Source organism: Giardia intestinalis, chromosome 5 (assembly GCF_000002435.2).
Source record: "Giardia intestinalis strain WB C6 chromosome 5, whole genome shotgun sequence".
NCBI lineage: Eukaryota > Fornicata > Diplomonadida > Hexamitidae > Giardia > Giardia duodenalis.
This window is the reverse complement of record NC_051860.1, coordinates 3476152-3497227: the sequence shown is the minus strand read 5'-3', so window position 1 is coordinate 3497227 and position 21076 is coordinate 3476152. Positions and strand designations below refer to the sequence as shown.

Genomic DNA, 21076 nt, shown 5'->3' with positions numbered 1-21076 from the left:
AAAGCGGCTACTTACTCTACATTATCTAGTAAGCTCGCTCACCATTCATTTGTCTATTGGCACATCATCTCTACCGTTCTGCATGTTTTGCAAGATCCTCAGTATGTCATCTAGTTTGTTCTTACAGTACTCGAATGTGAATTCTGGCCTTAATAGACTGTGTGTTTTGAGAGACTCTAGAAGAACACTGTCTGAAAGATAACAAAGGATTGCTGCCTCTTTTACGCGTCGGAACCTCCGCTTATCTTTGATATCACAAAGGAGTGCTAGCTGTGGGACATTCACATTAAGCTTTGCATCTAGCAAGACCAAAAGATGTGCAGGTTTGTCCAGTCTGTATGTGACTACTAGATCTTCAAAGTGTGGGGTAAGAGCCAGTGTACAAAGAGAGAGAAGGACAGCATGTTTGTTGTATCCTCTGAACAATAGAATGTGTTCCTCAGGGGCTAGGTCTTTTAATCCAAGAGAAGCCCTGTACATATGAGCATCCGACAACGTCTCTGCAACGGTGTTTGTTGAAGCACAGCAGACTCTAGCTACATACCACATGATGGGCATTGTTTTACAACTCTGATTCCCCTTCACCGGCTCATCAAGGAACCTAACAGCTATTGATACGTCTGCAGCGGAGGTTGAAGCATCCTGGTCAAGCAGCGCCTCGTTAATAGCCAGCCCGATAGAAAGTAGTGAAATGAAGTAGTAGAGTGTGTCTAAATTAACCTTCAGAGCATCAATGTAGAGCTTTTCTTTTACCTTCTGCGCAGCAGTAGAATACTCTTCCCAGATTTCCACTGTTCTCTGATATATTGAGTGTACATTCAGCTCTTTATTCATAGAAGTGTTTAGAATGTACAGAAAGATCTCCTCAAATATGTGCATATTAAATAGACCACGAAGGCCACAAAGTGCAGTCTCTCCTGAGAGGATTTCTATAAGCTCCTTGTTGTATCGCTGTCTAGAAACTATCTGCAATCTTGCTGTAAGCTCTTTACTTTCTACTGCCTGATACATCTTTTTGTCCAACTCGAAACCCAGCCTCTTCGAGAAACGAATAGCTCTAAGTATGCGGAGAGGATCGTCATAAAAGGTTATATTATAATCTAATGGTGTTCTAATCAATCTACTTTTTAAATCTGCAAGCCCTTGGCCTGTAAAATCTTCAATCTCTCTTGTATTTATATTATAAAACAGCGCATTGACTGTAAAGTCTCTACGCAACGCATCTTCATGGGGGCTCCCAAACTTTATTGCACTGGGGACTCTGCTAGTTTCCTGATAAGACTCCGCACGTAGATTTACCAAATCCACGTCATAACCACACACTGTTATACAAGCTGTTTCTAGATGTTTAGACTTCTCCGGGTTTTGACTTACGACCCCCATTTTGTGCACAGTCTCTCCCTGAGATGTTATGTACTCGTTGATGATCGTACCTAATTCAACGCCCGTCATGTTATCTACCGCTATGTCTATGTCATGAGATTCATACCCGAGTAGCTTGTCACGAACCCACCCCCCTGCCACACGCAGTGTAGTATCTTGCTTATTGACCGAGGCTATGGCAGCCAAAAGAGTGTTGAAAAGACGTGCCTCACTTTCTGTTACTTGAATAGATGTCGATAGTTGTTGGCTCTTGGAACACGGCTCTGAAGCCATAGTTGTGATTTTTAAATTACGGTGCCCCAGGAAACTTCAGTAGACTAGTGTGACAATGCCGTCTCGCGAGTAGTTCTAATTCCCCATTATGCTTGCACTAACACTTAGGATGAGAACAAGGATGTAGAATGCCTTCCTTCAGTTCATGGATAGAGAGCAAGGTGATAATGTAGCTCTAAAATCATCACTGTATAAGCTCCAAAGAAGTGGCGTAGACGTGAAGCATCACTCTGACAGTGACCACTCTAAAATTGAAGTACTATCGTATTTTGCAAATCACTAAGCTCATTTTGACGGGAAAGCAATAGACTAGTAAAGGAAATTCAGATTTAAAATCAGAAGTATCAATCTCAGGAAATAAATTACTGTTAAGTTTCTAACAGAATGCTCATAAGTGCTTTTAAAATCCAAAAAGTCACCCTCTTCTCCTCGATGGCAAAAGTTTTAGCAGTAATGATTGAGCTCATTGCTAACGCTAAAGCCAGCCCACCCTGAATAGGCTGCTACACATTAAAAATGGATAAGCCCTAAGCAAAACATTATATTTACATTAAGATTCATAAATATCTAAGTTATATTACAAAATATGGAGGCATATAAGCTCAGACGTTCCATGAGCGTAGTCCTGGGTTTAATGAGAGTGAAAGTAATCATATCTAAAATATGCTGAGCCTTTCTAAATATCTAGTATTAAAGGTAGTACGTATCCTTCTAAGTCTTAATTACACAAGAGCGCTAAAGACAGAGTCAAAGGTTCAGTAAGTTAAAGCTTATTGAAACACTCGCTAGTGATGGAGCTCTATGCTATGCAGACGTGCAGTCGGCGCCTCGTCCTTCTGCCGGGTCCGAGACTGAGCCGGCGGCTGGCTCTGGAATCGGCCGGGAAGAACAGCCAAAGAGCACAGGCTAGTCGGCCCCGCTCAGCCACTGGTTGATATAAAGACATTGCTCGGGAGAGATGGCGCTCCCCGGGCCACAAACATACAGGTGAGGGCACTTGCAGCAGGGGGTTGCTGCCACGTGCATGCCCTGGTGTCCAGGCACCTGGTCGTAGCTCGGGCAGTAGGAGTAGAAGTCGCTGTTGACTGATCGATATGCCGGACCCATGTTTGTGAGCATCTCCACCACAGCGCCATCTGCTATCAAGGCCCCCACGATCACCCGGACCTCCTCAGGTGTTAGAGTCCCGACCTCGTTCTTCTGAATGGCCTTGCAGATGTCATCGAAGACGACAGGCGCGCGTCCCACCGCCTTGTACACAAGGGCAGACAGCTTGGAGAGTTCGTCATCGCTGAACCGGCCGGCCAAGGACGAGGAGACGGCGTCGCTGGCCCGGGAAAGCTCCTTTGGGAAATAGTATCGCGCCTGCTTTTCCTGTACCGAGACTATCAGCTGCCGTGTTTCGAGCTTCTTCAGTGAGTCGGCGACGTTTCCTGCGGTGTAGCCCCGCCTCTGCAGGACGTCCTTCACCTCAGAGGCCGTGATTCCACGTGTCCGGGCCTTCAGCGAATGCATGCATACGACGACGTAGACATTCCGGAGATCCGTTTCCTGTAGTCCTGCATAGTTCTTCTTCATGGTTTCTGAAAGCTTCACGTCGGGGGGCATTGGTTTTTTAGAACAGGTAGTGGAGAGGCACAAGCGTGGGCCCTGGACGGTAGCGTGACGACCAGTACTGACACAAAGGCCTTCCAGAAGTTGTGTGGCATTCGGGAGCCATAGGCTGTGCAGGGCGTTGATCTGTTATCTTGAATGATTGTGCACGCCAGGCTTCTTCAATTAGAATGGTTACTAACATTACAGCTTTCTGCTAGTCGTCCTTTGCAATCCTTCCGTGACGGCCTTCATCTGACGCTCTATACAGCTACTCACTGCGGTGATCTCGCAAACCACGTGAAACATATCTGTGCTGCAGTAGAGCCCACCTAGACTACTCCAGACCAGAATCGCCTTGCCTTGTCCTCAGCTCCAGCGACCATAGGCTTTCCCTAGAAGGCCGACGCATCCTTCCCTACTATCGTGCAGCTGAGGATCACATCGGGATACAGCTCTTGTTCTAAGGAAGAGCCGGGCTGCACTTGTCCTGTATACTTGCGCAGCACAGAGAACCCTACAAGTCGTAGTGCTAGGTCGTGTAGTGCGCTGTTTTGCTTTCTTGCATGGACTGCGGGGCTTATGCAAGAAAGTTGATAGCAAGAAACGTGTACACACTGGTGCTTATATCCTTCTGCTTGATACAAGGCAGCAACGACGCGTTTTTGTACACACAGTCTAGGATTAATGGCTAAGTACCTTCACACATTGCGTGCCCTGATTTCTGCTTGCTATGGGCCTGTCTGAGCTCTACAACCCTCTGCAGAGAGAGCTAATCTACCTAACGTTAGCCAAGGCCGCATTCTGACGCTGATAAGCTGGCCACTGACTCACCAATCAACAGCACATGCCACCTTGCACTTCTACCCATAGAAGCTGCATCTCGGTGTTCTGCTTAACCATAATGTACGGCCTCTCTGCAAGACACGCGTTCCCTGTCTCGGCGCAGCCATAGTAGGATCTGTGGTCAAATGCGTAGAAGAACGTACCCAAAAGGTATCGTCTCGGCTCTCCACCTACTGTGATGCGTACTAGCATATGCCAAGTAACTAGTTCATGCGTATCTGTAAGAGTCTTCAGATACCGCGTAGATATGCGCAGAAGTACTTAACCCTGCCCGTACAGCGCGGCCCCTAGATCACAGATCTTTGCAAACAACCTGGACCGCTATCACATGTGCTTCTCCGAGCAAGAAGGCAGTACCTCGGGCTCGCCTAAAAGTAACCGCTATGGATCAGCAATCCTTTAAGGAGTGTCTCGCTAGCATCACACGTGCCTATTGGTGGGTGGTTTGTACATCCGTGATATGGCTGTTCTTGTACCTCCAATTACTTCGAGAAAGAACCAGGGAGCGCTCCTTGCGGATTACAGCCGTGCCACATCAAGCATGCGGCCGCACACCCTTCCAACGTGAGTGACGCACACCGCTGAGACCCATGCACGTTGCTCCGCGGTGTTGCATTGGCACGCAAGTAGGCTATTCTGAAGACTGCAAACTGTTTCAAGCACCCTGTTACTCCATTCCATATCTTGCAGACGCGCCACAGCGGACGCTTTCACAGATGCCTATAGCAGAGGAGCTCCTTCGAAGTAAGGGTTACCTGAAGGTCTTTCTTTATATTGAGGTGACTTGCTAGCCAGCTGGTATAGGCGTCGAAGGAGCCCCATACCTCGCCTCGGCGATATACCCACCTGCGCACTCGCCGCCCTTCAAGCCTGCCTGCGCTCCCAACGAACTCGGCGAAGGTGGGCAGCAGGCGCGCTGGGAAAGTTCGGCACCCCGTGTTCCCACGACGTCTCCGATCGCAGTACTGGCGGGGCCTGACGGCGCTTCTCTTCCTAATTCGGAACGAGTTAAGGAGTTTCCGCCGTAGGATGGCCGAACTGGCGGTCGGTGGGGCTGTGCAATGCACAAAAGACTTGAGCTTGTAAATTTAGCTTGTTACAATTGGTCTATCGCCGGGGCTGTGTACAAGGGCTGACCAATCGAAATGGGATAAGCGGAACGGTCTCTTGCCGAGGAAAAAGATCGCGCCCGAGGCAGTGCTGGAGTCGTCCTCGAGGGCAAACATCTGGGGACAGCTACCAACATGCGACCCCTGCCAACCAGCACACGGAATTTGGTCGATAAGCTGACTAGGCAGCATGCATCTAGGGGATTAGCGTTTACCAAAGGACCACGCGCAGTCTCTTGAATAGATGAGATGTCGCGTTTGGGTCGAAGGCAGTTAGGTAGCTTCTAGCCCCCAGAATGCTAACCAGTGCCCTGTAGGCTGTCTTGCTAGCACTTGCCTTTCTGCACCCACTGATTGCAGTGTGTCGAACGGATAGCTTCTAGAAGGTAATGCTAGATTCAGGAGGGATCACCGCGGAGCCCTCCGGCACGTGCTTAGTCAATTAAGGGGTACTACTACGATGTGTATCACATACTATAGCCAGTTACGCCAGCATGGGAGGCTAGCCATGTCTGGGAAGTAGTAGCTAGTGACACGGTCGACTGCCGGCCATGAGAGCTCCGCGGGGCTGTTCTACTGCGGCTCCATCCTTACACAGAAGGTGCTGCTATGGGCTAGGATGCGCTGCAGTCCATCAAAACTTGATGGCGAGAGTCTCGATGAAGACGGAGACGTGCGTGTTCTGAGGGCTGATCCTGCTTCTATTGGTACCTTATCATGCGCTGCTCTCCGTGAAGCAATAGAACTGCATGCCGGGAGCTTCATTTATATGTACACATGACAAAGCAGGAACAAGTAGTTCTCTTGGCTGCTGATCAATGGCACCTCTGTAGCCTACGTCGATCCGGTGGCGAGCCGGCTATTGAAGCTTCCTGTGTCCAATACTAATACTGCCTACGACGGGCGCCATACTAGCCAAGAATTTGGATAAACAATACCACGATTCATGGGTACGGAGAGTGGCTAGATCGCGTGACTATGCCTTCCAGTTCTCTGCTCACCGCTGGCCGCGCACCAGCTATCTTGGATGCCACAAGAAAAGAGATCAAGCGTTATGCTCTCATTACAAGTATCTCTACGTGGCTCAACAGAATACCTGCCCTGGCACTGTATGCGTTCTAAGGGCCTCTTACTCAACGAGCAGGACACGGACCCTGTGGTGCTACATCCAGACACAGGAAGGGTGGAGGCTGACTGCTAGAGACAGTACGGGCCTGCACTGCCTGTCAGGCCAGTCGGATCCTCATGCGCTCTCCGGCCCCTCTGCTGGGCGCTGAGTCCTTGCTAACCTTAGTTACACACCGTCCGCGGAAGCACATGCGGCAGACCTCGCGGACATGCAGGTGTGCTCCGAAGTCTAGTAACCTGGGCACAGGATGCTGTGGCCATCTGGTTAGTATTACAGCTTCATCCTGGGCGCGTACAGGTGACCCAGATTGGCACGGGACGTACGGGAAACCGACGGAAGCCATCTGGTGGCGGGATGCACCACAACCAGCCCCGTCGCCCGATATAAGATACCTCCAGCTGGAAACAAAGTATTCTGTACTGATACGTGCTCGTTCAGAGGTGTGCCCTATTTATCACTTCCTGCTCGGGTAGTCGGGAGCTAGCTGTTTAGTGCATCTGCCTAAAGCTAAGTAAAGGCAATAGTGGGCACAGCAGCCAAGAACGGCCAATCAGACAGCCACCGGACGCACCTCTTCGCTGTTATCATTGTCAAATCTGGAAGCAGCTGGTGCTTTATTGACACACTATGAGTGGCTGCCTGGTCCCAGCCTTCTCCCATGTTGCAGCACAATGCCCACACACCGCAAGGGGCGCACAAGTACTCGGTGCGTATGTTACAGGGCTTGTATGATCGTGGATGGCCGACATGAGGCTAATCTTTTTGCTTCAAGTAACTTGGTTGATGAAGGATATGGAGCTGTGGTCTTCAGGGATAGCCTCTGGTCCATCATTGCGAGATCAGCCATAGATAAGCATGAGTATATCCAGTCACACCACAGTGGAGCCCTTAGCCAAGGATGGCAAATGCTCAAGGCCCAACGTCCAAGAAAGATATACAAGTGCTCGGTCCCTTCTTCTGAGAGCCCAGCATCCTCCCAGCGGGTCTGGAGGCCATGGTGCTCTTCATAAGGAAGGGTATAAGAGTCAGACGTAATTGCTGACTAGTCACTGTTCTGAATGTGACTAGTAGGTATGAGAGAATCAGGGTGGATCTAGTCAAGGAAGAGCGAGGAGATGCTATCAGAGGGAGCAAGGAGATACTGAGTCAGACAGGCCAGGGACATGAATCTAAATTGCGAAATATACCTGTAGATAGCCGAAACAATGAATTAGCAGAGTCGTGTCGCCTGATGAAAAGTCAGCCTGCTTTTCACCTTCTATCTCGGTCTAAGCTTTCACTAGAGGGTCATCCTCAAAGACCTTCAGCAATAGCTACAGAGATCATACAATTGTTAATAGAATGGTTGATGCGTTTACTACCTAAGTATCTATGCTTTTCCTCTACAGATGAACCACCAGCAGAGGAAGCCGACGAGACCACCAACAACTATGACAGCAGCCACGGCGATACCAGCTATGGCCCCCGTGGAGAGCCCGCTCTTGTTCGTGCTATTCCCTCCACTGCTGCCATCCATCTTCACATAGCAAGTGACAGAACCGCTATCACCAGATGGTGGAGCACAACTCACGCAATCGGTTACGCCAGTAATTTGGCCGTCACTAGCATCACACTTCACACACTTTGTTCCAGACTTATAGTACCCAGAGAAGCAAGTTTGACACTGCTGTGTCTGTCCTGCTGTGCACGTCTTGCAGGTGGAGTCGCACAACGGGCACACTCCAGTCCCTCCGTCTGGGGTTTGTCCGTTAGCACACGTTTGGCATTTCCCTCCATTGTCAGTCGTGCAGATGCTCTTCCCGGGGAGCCTCGTCGTCTGGTAGCACCCGCCCTCCTGGATGAAGTATCCGGCGGCGCAGGCCGTGCAGGCACCGTCAGCGGCAGTGGTGCAGAACTGAGTCCTGGCCGCGTTGCTTGTGCAGACGCCATTGAGCGGCACGTTGCTCCCCTTGCACTTCGAGCAGTACTTGGTACCTCCAATTGTTAGGCCGCACGTCTCGCACTCCGGGCCCTCCACACATTGCTCCACGCACTGGCCGCCCTCATTAAGCTTGGTCTCGTCGGTGTACCTCAGCATCTTCCCGGCGGGACAGGCCGTGCACTTGGAAGCGCCGGCCCCGCTGCACTCCGCACAGGAGGGGTCGCAGGGCGCGCACGTTTGTCCGGATAGATACGTTCCGACAGGGCAGGCATCTAAGCATGCCTTCTTCGTCGGGGTCAGATGCTTGCCTGGTTCACATGCCACGCAAGTCTGCTTGTCCTGGGAGCACGTCTGGCAGTTCACGATCGGGCACTCGGCCGGCGCTGGGTTGCACTGCTTTGTGTTTTCGTCGAGGTCGAAGCCAGAGTTACACGCCTCGCACTTTGTTTCGTCGCTGGGGACGCACCGCTCGCAGTTGTCGACCTGGCAGCCGGACGTGGGTTGTTTAGTGCGTTGCGCGGCGAGGCCGCTCATCAAAAAGCAGAGAGCTGGTAGTAACATTGGTGCTCGACTCACGTGTTGCTTGTGGTTTCACTCAGTAATATGAGACGTCAGGAGAAGAATGTTTAACAGCCAATTAGCCCGCAAGGATCCTTTCTAGGATCTTCCAGCGCACTCCATCCAGTAGTAGTGTCGCTTGCCACGCCAGCGCTCCTTTATAACCCTTCATGACGGAGGAACCTGTATGGCAGTCCATCGCTGCAATCCCAGCACATTGTATCCCCGTCCGGAGAGACAGGCTGTCTCATTTCTACGTGCATTCCAAAGATTCTATCTGTTTGTGTGGTGTCAAGCTCGGCCTCTCGCTCACTTAAGGATCGTCAGTTTAACGTCTCCCTGCGTTCCCTCTGATAGCATCTCCTCGCTCTTCCTTGACTAGATCCACCCTGATTCTCTCATACCTACTAGTCACATTCAGAACAGTGACTAGTCAGCAATTACGTCTGACTCTTATACCCTTCCTTATGAAGAGCACCATGGCCTCCAGACCCGCTGGGAGGATGCTGGGCTCTCAGAAGAAGGGACCGAGCACTTGTATATCTTTCTTGGACGTTGGGCCTTGAGCATTTGCCATCCTTGGCTAAGGGCTCCACTGTGGTGTGACTGGATATACTCATGCTTATCTATGGCTGATCTCGCAATGATGGACCAGAGGCTATCCCTGAAGACCACAGCTCCATATCCTTCATCAACCAAGTTACTTGAAGCAAAAAGATTAGCCTCATGTCGGCCATCCACGATCATACAAGCCCTGTAACATACGCACCGAGTACTTGTGCGCCCCTTGCGGTGTGTGGGCATTGTGCTGCAACATGGGAGAAGGCTGGGACCAGGCAGCCACTCATAGTGTGTCAATAAAGCACCAGCTGCTTCCAGATTTGACAATGATAACAGCGAAGAGGTGCGTCCGGTGGCTGTCTGATTGGCCGTTCTTGGCTGCTGTGCCCACTATTGCCTTTACTTAGCTTTAGGCAGATGCACTAAACAGCTAGCTCCCGACTACCCGAGCAGGAAGTGATAAATAGGGCACACCTCTGAACGAGCACGTATCAGTACAGAATACTTTGTTTCCAGCTGGAGGTATCTTATATCGGGCGACGGGGCTGGTTGTGGTGCATCCCGCCACCAGATGGCTTCCGTCGGTTTCCCGTACGTCCCGTGCCAATCTGGGTCACCTGTACGCGCCCAGGATGAAGCTGTAATACTAACCAGATGGCCACAGCATCCTGTGCCCAGGTTACTAGACTTCGGAGCACACCTGCATGTCCGCGAGGTCTGCCGCATGTGCTTCCGCGGACGGTGTGTAACTAAGGTTAGCAAGGACTCAGCGCCCAGCAGAGGGGCCGGAGAGCGCATGAGGATCCGACTGGCCTGACAGGCAGTGCAGGCCCGTACTGTCTCTAGCAGTCAGCCTCCACCCTTCCTGTGTCTGGATGTAGCACCACAGGGTCCGTGTCCTGCTCGTTGAGTAAGAGGCCCTTAGAACGCATACAGTGCCAGGGCAGGTATTCTGTTGAGCCACGTAGAGATACTTGTAATGAGAGCATAACGCTTGATCTCTTTTCTTGTGGCATCCAAGATAGCTGGTGCGCGGCCAGCGGTGAGCAGAGAACTGGAAGGCATAGTCACGCGATCTAGCCACTCTCCGTACCCATGAATCGTGGTATTGTTTATCCAAATTCTTGGCTAGTATGGCGCCCGTCGTAGGCAGTATTAGTATTGGACACAGGAAGCTTCAATAGCCGGCTCGCCACCGGATCGACGTAGGCTACAGAGGTGCCATTGATCAGCAGCCAAGAGAACTACTTGTTCCTGCTTTGTCATGTGTACATATAAATGAAGCTCCCGGCATGCAGTTCTATTGCTTCACGGAGAGCAGCGCATGATAAGGTACCAATAGAAGCAGGATCAGCCCTCAGAACACGCACGTCTCCGTCTTCATCGAGACTCTCGCCATCAAGTTTTGATGGACTGCAGCGCATCCTAGCCCATAGCAGCACCTTCTGTGTAAGGATGGAGCCGCAGTAGAACAGCCCCGCGGAGCTCTCATGGCCGGCAGTCGACCGTGTCACTAGCTACTACTTCCCAGACATGGCTAGCCTCCCATGCTGGCGTAACTGGCTATAGTATGTGATACACATCGTAGTAGTACCCCTTAATTGACTAAGCACGTGCCGGAGGGCTCCGCGGTGATCCCTCCTGAATCTAGCATTACCTTCTAGAAGCTATCCGTTCGACACACTGCAATCAGTGGGTGCAGAAAGGCAAGTGCTAGCAAGACAGCCTACAGGGCACTGGTTAGCATTCTGGGGGCTAGAAGCTACCTAACTGCCTTCGACCCAAACGCGACATCTCATCTATTCAAGAGACTGCGCGTGGTCCTTTGGTAAACGCTAATCCCCTAGATGCATGCTGCCTAGTCAGCTTATCGACCAAATTCCGTGTGCTGGTTGGCAGGGGTCGCATGTTGGTAGCTGTCCCCAGATGTTTGCCCTCGAGGACGACTCCAGCACTGCCTCGGGCGCGATCTTTTTCCTCGGCAAGAGACCGTTCCGCTTATCCCATTTCGATTGGTCAGCCCTTGTACACAGCCCCGGCGATAGACCAATTGTAACAAGCTAAATTTACAAGCTCAAGTCTTTTGTGCATTGCACAGCCCCACCGACCGCCAGTTCGGCCATCCTACGGCGGAAACTCCTTAACTCGTTCCGAATTAGGAAGAGAAGCGCCGTCAGGCCCCGCCAGTACTGCGATCGGAGACGTCGTGGGAACACGGGGTGCCGAACTTTCCCAGCGCGCCTGCTGCCCACCTTCGCCGAGTTCGTTGGGAGCGCAGGCAGGCTTGAAGGGCGGCGAGTGCGCAGGTGGGTATATCGCCGAGGCGAGGTATGGGGCTCCTTCGACGCCTATACCAGCTGGCTAGCAAGTCACCTCAATATAAAGAAAGACCTTCAGGTAACCCTTACTTCGAAGGAGCTCCTCTGCTATAGGCATCTGTGAAAGCGTCCGCTGTGGCGCGTCTGCAAGATATGGAATGGAGTAACAGGGTGCTTGAAACAGTTTGCAGTCTTCAGAATAGCCTACTTGCGTGCCAATGCAACACCGCGGAGCAACGTGCATGGGTCTCAGCGGTGTGCGTCACTCACGTTGGAAGGGTGTGCGGCCGCATGCTTGATGTGGCACGGCTGTAATCCGCAAGGAGCGCTCCCTGGTTCTTTCTCGAAGTAATTGGAGGTACAAGAACAGCCATATCACGGATGTACAAACCACCCACCAATAGGCACGTGTGATGCTAGCGAGACACTCCTTAAAGGATTGCTGATCCATAGCGGTTACTTTTAGGCGAGCCCGAGGTACTGCCTTCTTGCTCGGAGAAGCACATGTGATAGCGGTCCAGGTTGTTTGCAAAGATCTGTGATCTAGGGGCCGCGCTGTACGGGCAGGGTTAAGTACTTCTGCGCATATCTACGCGGTATCTGAAGACTCTTACAGATACGCATGAACTAGTTACTTGGCATATGCTAGTACGCATCACAGTAGGTGGAGAGCCGAGACGATACCTTTTGGGTACGTTCTTCTACGCATTTGACCACAGATCCTACTATGGCTGCGCCGAGACAGGGAACGCGTGTCTTGCAGAGAGGCCGTACATTATGGTTAAGCAGAACACCGAGATGCAGCTTCTATGGGTAGAAGTGCAAGGTGGCATGTGCTGTTGATTGGTGAGTCAGTGGCCAGCTTATCAGCGTCAGAATGCGGCCTTGGCTAACGTTAGGTAGATTAGCTCTCTCTGCAGAGGGTTGTAGAGCTCAGACAGGCCCATAGCAAGCAGAAATCAGGGCACGCAATGTGTGAAGGTACTTAGCCATTAATCCTAGACTGTGTGTACAAAAACGCGTCGTTGCTGCCTTGTATCAAGCAGAAGGATATAAGCACCAGTGTGTACACGTTTCTTGCTATCAACTTTCTTGCATAAGCCCCGCAGTCCATGCAAGAAAGCAAAACAGCGCACTACACGACCTAGCACTACGACTTGTAGGGTTCTCTGTGCTGCGCAAGTATACAGGACAAGTGCAGCCCGGCTCTTCCTTAGAACAAGAGCTGTATCCCGATGTGATCCTCAGCTGCACGATAGTAGGGAAGGATGCGTCGGCCTTCTAGGGAAAGCCTATGGTCGCTGGAGCTGAGGACAAGGCAAGGCGATTCTGGTCTGGAGTAGTCTAGGTGGGCTCTACTGCAGCACAGATATGTTTCACGTGGTTTGCGAGATCACCGCAGTGAGTAGCTGTATAGAGCGTCAGATGAAGGCCGTCACGGAAGGATTGCAAAGGACGACTAGCAGAAAGCTGTAATGTTAGTAACCATTCTAATTGAAGAAGCCTGGCGTGCACAATCATTCAAGATAACAGATCAACGCCCTGCACAGCCTATGGCTCCCGAATGCCACACAACTTCTGGAAGGCCTTTGTGTCAGTACTGGTCGTCACGCTACCGTCCAGGGCCCACGCTTGTGCCTCTCCACTACCTGTTCTAAAAAACCAATGCCCCCCGACGTGAAGCTTTCAGAAACCATGAAGAAGAACTATGCAGGACTACAGGAAACGGATCTCCGGAATGTCTACGTCGTCGTATGCATGCATTCGCTGAAGGCCCGGACACGTGGAATCACGGCCTCTGAGGTGAAGGACGTCCTGCAGAGGCGGGGCTACACCGCAGGAAACGTCGCCGACTCACTGAAGAAGCTCGAAACACGGCAGCTGATAGTCTCGGTACAGGAAAAGCAGGCGCGATACTATTTCCCAAAGGAGCTTTCCCGGGCCAGCGACGCCGTCTCCTCGTCCTTGGCCGGCCGGTTCAGCGATGACGAACTCTCCAAGCTGTCTGCCCTTGTGTACAAGGCGGTGGGACGCGCGCCTGTCGTCTTCGATGACATCTGCAAGGCCATTCAGAAGAACGAGGTCGGGACTCTAACACCTGAGGAGGTCCGGGTGATCGTGGGGGCCTTGATAGCAGATGGCGCTGTGGTGGAGATGCTCACAAACATGGGTCCGGCATATCGATCAGTCAACAGCGACTTCTACTCCTACTGCCCGAGCTACGACCAGGTGCCTGGACACCAGGGCATGCACGTGGCAGCAACCCCCTGCTGCAAGTGCCCTCACCTGTATGTTTGTGGCCCGGGGAGCGCCATCTCTCCCGAGCAATGTCTTTATATCAACCAGTGGCTGAGCGGGGCCGACTAGCCTGTGCTCTTTGGCTGTTCTTCCCGGCCGATTCCAGAGCCAGCCGCCGGCTCAGTCTCGGACCCGGCACAAGGATGGTGCCGCCGAGTCGGGCGTCAATTGTAGAGTAAGGATATCAAGAGGGCACTGGGCCAGTTTCCATGCGCCTAAGCGCTTCTCAGCATCAGGGCCCACTGGGGAGCGCACTGTCATTGTTGGTGTGCACGATCGATGACAAAATTATCTTAGCACTATATTCACAATATTGTAGCATAAAAGATAATCTTTGGATTATCCTTGGAACGTAATCAATCTTCCGCTTTTCTTTAAATAGTCACAAGCCTCTTTGAGAAGCGCTGCGGAATCAGCAACATTTTCATGGTTATCAGCAAATATATACTTAAGGACCGGGTTCCCTTTACAGTGTTTATCATCGTCCATTTCAGGAGGGGAACACGCCCTCCCATCGAGCGCTTGGTAGGCTAGTTTGTCATTACCAATAGCACAAGCTATGCGATACTTTAGAGCAAGATCAGTAGTGAGGCTGCTTAACTCATTAAGCTTTTCAACACTACCCACAATATAGGCACACAAAAAGCACATGGGATAATTTTCCACGTCTTTGTATAGAGAATACGCATCTTCCAAATAGCCACTACGAAAGGCCAAGTCGCCCATCTTCCGCTTTGCTTCGGGACTATCATAATCAGCAGATTTAGGAAAGAGAGTAAGCTGTATGTCCACACGACCAGCATACGAAGCGATTAGACTCTTTTGCTCGGCATTATGTAGAATTCCCTCAACGTCTTCGTAAGATAAGCCTGCTTTAATAAGTTGGTGAGCTGCGGGAACGGTATTTTCTGTGAAACAACGGGCCAACTCAAGTGCTTCTTGCAGTTTCTTTTCCAGCAGAAGCTGCTTCAACTTAATCATACGGTTATCTAACCTAGCGTTCAGTAGGGTTATGGTGTTAGAATGCAACGACCCAGATCCATTGTGTATTGGCGTGCCAAGTACAATGATCTGGTCATTCTGTAAGTTAATTACATCACCATCCTTTTCTTTAATGGGTTGAACGAGCCCTATGCCCAATATTCTATTAGCACCCTCTACAACTATGGCAGACGGCATTATTGATATTCCAGCCGATTCAGATGATACGTTTACCAAAGAGATAAGTTCTTTGGTACTCATCTGATAAATTAGGCTAGTGGAATTTTCTAGTTGGCTGGAGCTCCCCCGAAGACTTACGCAATAAAGAATGGAGGTTCCATCAGTGTTGAAAGCTATGGACTCTACTTCCTTGTCTATAACATGCAAAAGAGCTACCGCATTCAGTAACCCATCTTCCTTATCATAAACTTCTTCATTATCAATATTTGCAGTTATGTATCCCCAGTTTATGCCAAGGATGTATGTTTCCGCGGGCGAAGTGATTGCAAGCATGTCTCCAGCGCCACTCCAAATCAAGGATGTTGCCGTCACGTTGACCTGACAGAGGAACTTGAAGCTTCGGGACCAGTCAAAGAATACAACAGCATCTTCAGCTAGCACAGCCAGCAAGGGCCCTGAAACAAGGGTCTGGGCGGTATAAATAAGCTTCAAAGAACATAGCTCCACATTTTCTTTTGCTAGAGAATGCATTGCCAGTCTTCTCCGTTTTTCATCAACAATAGCGTATAGCCCCTCTTCGGCACGATCAGTGAGCAAAAGTTTGGAGGCCTTTTCATCCAGCGCGTCGTCTCTATAAACAAAATTCAAGGGCTCACAGTCTGTCGCAAAAGCGAGTGCATAGCAAGAGCCGACAATCTTCTTTTTGAGAGACATTGTAGAAACTAGTGCGTAGCTACCGTCTCCAGTTATGGCCAAGAAGCGACCGTTCGGGCTGTAAGTTAAGTCCTTTACAAAAGGTCCTGTCTCCTCCGGTGAAATTGTCTTCCATTCCACTTGCTCTAAAGCGCCTGTCAAGGTGCAAAATGCTACGCCAGCTCCTGGCCCTGGAATTATGCTACGACTTCCAGGAACTGGAGTTCCCGCAATTGCTAGAAAAGATCTGTGTCCAGCAGTTGAGGATCCGTCATAGGAGGCGTATTTAAGAGTACTTTCACCTATCCTCACAACAGCAAGCCCTTGGTCACAGCCAATTGCAGCATAGACCCCAGAAACATCAAAATTGTAAGAGACAGCCCACATTCTCCCAAGGCTATAGTTCATTGTGCGTTCCAAAGTCATGGACGTTGTATTAATGATGGAAAGATTATTATCCTCAGCAACAGCGAGAAGATAGCTAGAACCAGTAACATACGAAACACAGCTGACACTTGCTGAGTGGTGGTCAAACTCACGAACGACCGCACGAGAGTGAGTGTCCCAGATCCTGATAGTTGTATCATCGGATCCTGATGCAATGTACTGCAATCCCCCGGTGTAATACGGATTGCTTGTAACATCATTGTTGAGACTCTCGCACCAGCACACGCTATTGACCCCTTGCTCGTGACCAAATAACGTAAACAACGAAATCGCTGTGGCTTTCGGCATAAGAGTCTTCATGTCATCGGCAGACGTATACCCGTCATCCCTCCCCCTTTTCAAGACTGTTCCGATTGCCCTTGTAAGTCCTTGTGCCGCCAAAGTAGCATAAGTCATGGCGAGGCCTCTATCCTCTTCATCATTAGTATAGGTGCTGAAGTTTGTCTGGAGAACCCCAACAGCAGGAGCATCTGCGGCTATAGTAGCCTTGGCACGGAATGACTCCATATTGACAAGGCGGCTGACATCCCACGCTTTGATTGTAGAGTCCATCGATCCAGAGATAAGCTTGAGACCTGCTGGGTCTATGCAGAGTGACATCACGAAGTGCGCATGCCCGTGCAATTCTTGCTCTAAATTAAATCCGGTAGCCTGACTGTTGAGACTCCAGACACGTATGACTCCATCATCGCCACCTGTAAATACGACGGTTTCATCACTTGTAGGATGGATCTCAATGGCCCGGATGCAGTCAGAATGAGCCGTCACTTCGGCACGCTTCTGAAGGGAGCCAGATTCATAAAGGCGTAGAACGCCATCATCAGAACCTACAAGAAGAAAACTAGTCTTTGGAAGAAAACGAACTGCGCGAATAGGGTGCGGACAAACAGATATGGTCTTAAGGACTCTTCCTACTGCCCAGTCATAGAGGGCCAGCTCCCCACTGAACAGCCCTTGCACGACCCATGGTTGCTGGCAGTGAAAGTCAACAGCCTTTATCCTTGATGTGCGGATGGTCTGAAGGGTAGACAAGGCAGGGGGCTGCGTCATTCTGACTGAATCTTTTATTTTTTAAGGTTTGTGTAGGTGTGAAAACGCACTATGGCAGAAGATCCTTCGAGCTGTAGTTCTTGTTCTGAGCTACCGGACTTAGAGGAAATGGACCTGGGAACCAATGAGACGGAACAGCTGCTCATTGATTACCGAGCCCTAAGTCTAGGCGATCCTCTCAAATCATACGATGACGATGCTTTCGAAGAGGCTATGCAACTACGAGCCCGTGCATTGAATGCCTACCCGGAAAAATTGAATACAGCCATCCTCCTTCTCACGGATGCTATTAATCTCTGCCCGTGTTCGGCCTTGATGCTTATGTCCCGAGCACAAGTGTTGTTTGACATAGGTGAACTTGCTGCTGCTATACGGGATCTCAAAGCTGCTACAGAGCGCTCCCCTACCCACGTTGGCTCCTTTAGGCTTCTTGGCAAAGCCTACACTTATCTCTGCCATTACGGAGAAGCGCTTGCAGCTTATCAGAAGGCACAGAGCCTTGATTATAGCGAAGACGTTGCAGAGCTTATTAAAGGCTTGAATCCGAAGGTCGAAGCAGAGAAGCGGGAGGAAGCAGAGGCAAAACGTCTCTTCGAAGAACAGCAAAACAAGGCATCTGCCAAGGCACAGGAGAAGAAGGAACAATCATTTGCAGACCGAGTGTATGCAGAGGTCGAAACTGCAAAGTCTAAGGGGGGTCCCCTACCAGAAGCATTTCGTGTTCTTGACAATCTGAAATCAGAGGCACAGAGCCTCTCCGCCTCCACAGCTCAGAAGTTGCTATCGAATAACACTACTGCTCAGGCCATGGAGGACCCTGAGTTTACTCGGAAGCTTGACGAAGTCGCCAAGGATCCGGCCGCCGCTGCCGTTCACATGAGAGACCCTAAGTTTGCTAAGGCGTTCATGGAAATTATCAACTGCTTCAAGTAACGCGCTCTTTCACGGATAAATCTTGCCGCTTATGAAAGTAAATCGAATAATTGGCCATTAGTATGGGCATAACCATAGTTACAATTCTTTTGCAATCGTTGCTTCTGACGATTCTAGTAGTTTCTTGCCTAGCAGTGAAGAAACGACGCTTTGTTCCCACAATCCTTATCCTTGGACGAGCACATGGCGATTCAGTCGCAGTCTACCGGCTTTTGACAAACATGACCACAGCTCATGATCAGCAACACACTGCACTCCTTGTCAACACAGGGTATGTGCACCTCTTAAACTGTATTGCCAGAGTGGCGTGCGTACCTCCAAGTCATATAGACTCGGCTATTGCTGATTCACTCCCAAATGTCTATTTAGCACATACAATGCTAGTAGTATACATTGCAGGTCCAGTAGATCTGGATAAAACTGTAGATGATATTCTAAAACTCCTTAAAATTGTTTCCATTGGATGCGAGATTGTAGTCAGCACTCGTTCAAAAGAATTAGAGTTGCTGCGAACTGTGCTTAGCCCCAGACTAGCTAAGGATCTTCCCAACGAAGCATCAAGAGTCGTCTATGCTACAGGAGATCCACAAGACGACTGGCGTGAACTGCTAGCAGCTATATGGAGACATACATGAAGAGTTTGAGATAGAATTGGTGGAACTGCGGGCACCTGTAAACCTTGCCTGTTTATTAACTGGTCAAAAATTAGCTAGCGTGTGGCTCAATTTGAAATGTCTGCTTTCGAGGTTTACCGTAGGAAATTCAAGCCAGCGCTTCCTCGTGCAATTCAGGGCGCAAGCTATCATCTCCACACAGAAGAGAAGACGCACCCTGTCGCTGACGAGCAGGATATAGCGGCGCTCTTCCCGAAGACCACGCATCTTCCCCTTCTTGACATTCAGCCCGACACTGGTGCACCGAAGCTCCTTGAGCCAAAGAGGGTTGGAGTAATCTTCTCTGGAGGACAAGCCCCCGGTGGTCACAATGTGCTCTGTGGTCTCTATGATAAGTTGCAGCAGATCGCCCCCAAGTCTGTTCTCCTCGGGTTCCAGAACGGACCAAAAGGCCTTATGACTAACAAGTATGTTGAGCTCACGGAGAAGTTCCTCGAGCCCTTCAGAAATATGGGTGGCTTCCATGCTATCGGGAGTGGCCGCGACAAGATTGCTAAGCCTGAGGATTTTGATGCAGCCGCCAAAACTGCAAAGGACAATAACCTTGACATAATTTGTATCATTGGGGGAGACGACAGCAATACTAACGCATGCCTCCTCGCCGAGGACTTTCTCAAGCGTGGTCTAAAGACTGCTGTAATCGGCGTTCCCAAAACAATCGACCGTGACCTGTACTCCACGAAGGGGATCGAATGTTCCTTCGGGTTTGATAGCTCTACGAAAGTCTACGCAGAGCTCATAGGCAACATATGTTATGATTGTCTTAGCGCTAAGAAGTATTGGCACTTCATCAGGCTTATGGGCCGTTCGGCCTCTCATATTACGCTAGAGTGCGGGCTGCAGACACACGCAAACATCTGCCTCGTCGGTGAAGAGATCCTAAGTAAGAAAATGACATCTCGCCAGCTGTTTGAATATCTGGCTGATTGTGTTACGAAGCGAGCTGACAGTGGCAAGAACTATGGGGTCTGCTTGGTTCCAGAGGGACTTATTGAGTTCATTCCCGAGAACAACGAGCTCTTTGCATACCTCAATAACACACTTCTGCCTCACTGGACCGGAGAGCTCACTGCGGACGCCGTGGCGGCTAAGCTTCCAGATCCACTGAGAACGACCTTCATGGCAATTCCCGCCAGTATCCGCACCCAGTTGCTTCTTGATAGAGACCCCCATGGTAACATTGCAATCTCTCAGATTGAAACGGAAAAGTTTCTGGGGGCAGGGGTGCAGCAAGTGCTGAGGGAGCGCGGTTCAAAGACAAAGTTTACTCCGCTCTATCACTTCTTTGGCTATGAGGGAAGGTGTGCTGCGCCCTCCGACTTCGACTGCTCCCTTTGTTATAGCTTGGGGGCTGTTGCAGCAATCTTGGGTTGCAATGGAAAGACAGGCTACATGGCCTCTCTTCGCAACCTTGTCAGGCCTCCCGCCGATTGGTCTCCTATTGGCCTTCCTCTTACATGCCTTATGAACATGGAGATGCGCCACGGCCACAAGACCCCTGTCATTATGAAGCAGATGACCGACCTGAATGGCAATCCGTACAAGCTATTAGCAAGAAACCGTGACACTTGGCTCATGAATGATGATTACCAAAACCCAGGGCCAATCCAGCAAATTGCTACAGAATCTGCAGAGGGGACCGCTGTCTGTGCACGCCCCACGATAACCCTGATCGAAGAGGCTCGAAAGTAAGGCTTTAGGCCAGCCGATCGAGCAACAAGTGAATGATTGCGAAGGTCTGCGTCACGACCTGGAGCTTGCATTAGTGACAATCCGCTAGATTCCTAAATTTGTCGGTTGCCAAAGTCACGAGTAAATCATAATCATATACGGAAGTCTCCAAGTATTCCGCGGCTCCAGGGTATGATAAGCTATAGTCTCGCGTATCCTCAACAGTAAGCATTCTCGTCGGAATTTGAAGATCTGGACTGTCTCGCTCTTCACTGCATTGGTCGTGGCATCCAAAACTCAAGAGTCGCTCGCTGTCCAAGTCAAAGCTGAAAACGTCTTTCTTGGGCAAAGGCTCTGTCAGGTGATTAGAGCAAGGCAAAATTAGAGGGATCATTTGCCGCTAAATTTTTGAATTTTCACGGCAAGCCTTTCGGTGGAGTCCGCGGAAATGACTCCAA

General features: G+C 50.3%; 9 protein-coding genes and 2 non-coding genes across 11 annotated transcripts; 5 read left to right on the top strand and 6 right to left on the bottom strand.

The window, feature by feature from the left end:
• Window positions 1-45: 45 nt before the first annotated feature.
• GL50803_0016064 (Poly(A) polymerase) lies at window positions 46-1656 on the bottom strand (the record flags this gene model as incomplete). Its single annotated transcript, XM_001704971.1, has 1 exon — window positions 46-1656. The coding sequence occupies one exon, from the start codon at window positions 1654-1656 to the stop codon at window positions 46-48; it is 1611 nt and encodes a 536-aa protein (XP_001705023.1).
• A 906-nt stretch (window positions 1657-2562) lies between these two features.
• Window positions 2563-3264, bottom strand: GL50803_00121062 (RNA polymerase III subunit C34; the record flags this gene model as incomplete). Its single annotated transcript, XM_001704973.1, has 1 exon — window positions 2563-3264. The coding sequence occupies one exon, from the start codon at window positions 3262-3264 to the stop codon at window positions 2563-2565; it is 702 nt and encodes a 233-aa protein (XP_001705025.1).
• Window positions 3265-5016: 1752 nt separating this feature from the next.
• GL50803_00dr0005 lies at window positions 5017-5136 on the bottom strand. Its single transcript, XR_005248656.1, has one exon. It is a non-coding gene; the product is annotated as a 5S ribosomal RNA (ribosomal RNA).
• A 2566-nt stretch (window positions 5137-7702) lies between these two features.
• Window positions 7703-8815, bottom strand: GL50803_00137681 (VSP; the record flags this gene model as incomplete). Its single annotated transcript, XM_001707447.1, has 1 exon — window positions 7703-8815. One exon carries the CDS (start codon window positions 8813-8815, stop codon window positions 7703-7705), a length of 1113 nt encoding a protein of 370 aa, XP_001707499.1.
• A 2669-nt stretch (window positions 8816-11484) lies between these two features.
• Window positions 11485-11604, top strand: GL50803_00r0005. Its single transcript, XR_005248659.1, has one exon. It is a non-coding gene; the product is annotated as a 5S ribosomal RNA (ribosomal RNA).
• Window positions 11605-13356: 1752 nt separating this feature from the next.
• On the top strand, window positions 13357-14058 carry GL50803_00121061 (RNA polymerase III subunit C34; the record flags this gene model as incomplete). The annotated part of the gene is made up of 1 exon (XM_001707449.1): window positions 13357-14058. The coding sequence occupies one exon, from the start codon at window positions 13357-13359 to the stop codon at window positions 14056-14058; it is 702 nt and encodes a 233-aa protein (XP_001707501.1).
• Window positions 14059-14328: 270 nt separating this feature from the next.
• Window positions 14329-17340, bottom strand: GL50803_009593 (Coatomer beta' subunit; the record flags this gene model as incomplete). Its single annotated transcript, XM_001707450.1, has 1 exon — window positions 14329-17340. One exon carries the CDS (start codon window positions 17338-17340, stop codon window positions 14329-14331), a length of 3012 nt encoding a protein of 1003 aa, XP_001707502.1.
• A 51-nt stretch (window positions 17341-17391) lies between these two features.
• On the top strand, window positions 17392-18273 carry GL50803_009594 (Heat shock 70kD protein binding protein; the record flags this gene model as incomplete). Its single annotated transcript, XM_001707453.1, has 1 exon — window positions 17392-18273. One exon carries the CDS (start codon window positions 17392-17394, stop codon window positions 18271-18273), a length of 882 nt encoding a protein of 293 aa, XP_001707505.1.
• A 62-nt stretch (window positions 18274-18335) lies between these two features.
• Window positions 18336-18908, top strand: GL50803_0028888 (uncharacterized protein; the record flags this gene model as incomplete). The annotated part of the gene is made up of 1 exon (XM_001707454.1): window positions 18336-18908. The coding sequence occupies one exon, from the start codon at window positions 18336-18338 to the stop codon at window positions 18906-18908; it is 573 nt and encodes a 190-aa protein (XP_001707506.1).
• Window positions 18909-19004: 96 nt separating this feature from the next.
• On the top strand, window positions 19005-20639 carry GL50803_0014993 (Diphosphate-fructose-6-phosphate 1-phosphotransferase; the record flags this gene model as incomplete). Its single annotated transcript, XM_001707455.1, has 1 exon — window positions 19005-20639. One exon carries the CDS (start codon window positions 19005-19007, stop codon window positions 20637-20639), a length of 1635 nt encoding a protein of 544 aa, XP_001707507.1.
• A 70-nt stretch (window positions 20640-20709) lies between these two features.
• GL50803_009598 (uncharacterized protein) lies at window positions 20710-21012 on the bottom strand (the record flags this gene model as incomplete). Its single annotated transcript, XM_038046426.1, has 1 exon — window positions 20710-21012. The coding sequence occupies one exon, from the start codon at window positions 21010-21012 to the stop codon at window positions 20710-20712; it is 303 nt and encodes a 100-aa protein (XP_037902357.1).
• Between the last annotated feature and the right edge of the window lie 64 nt (window positions 21013-21076).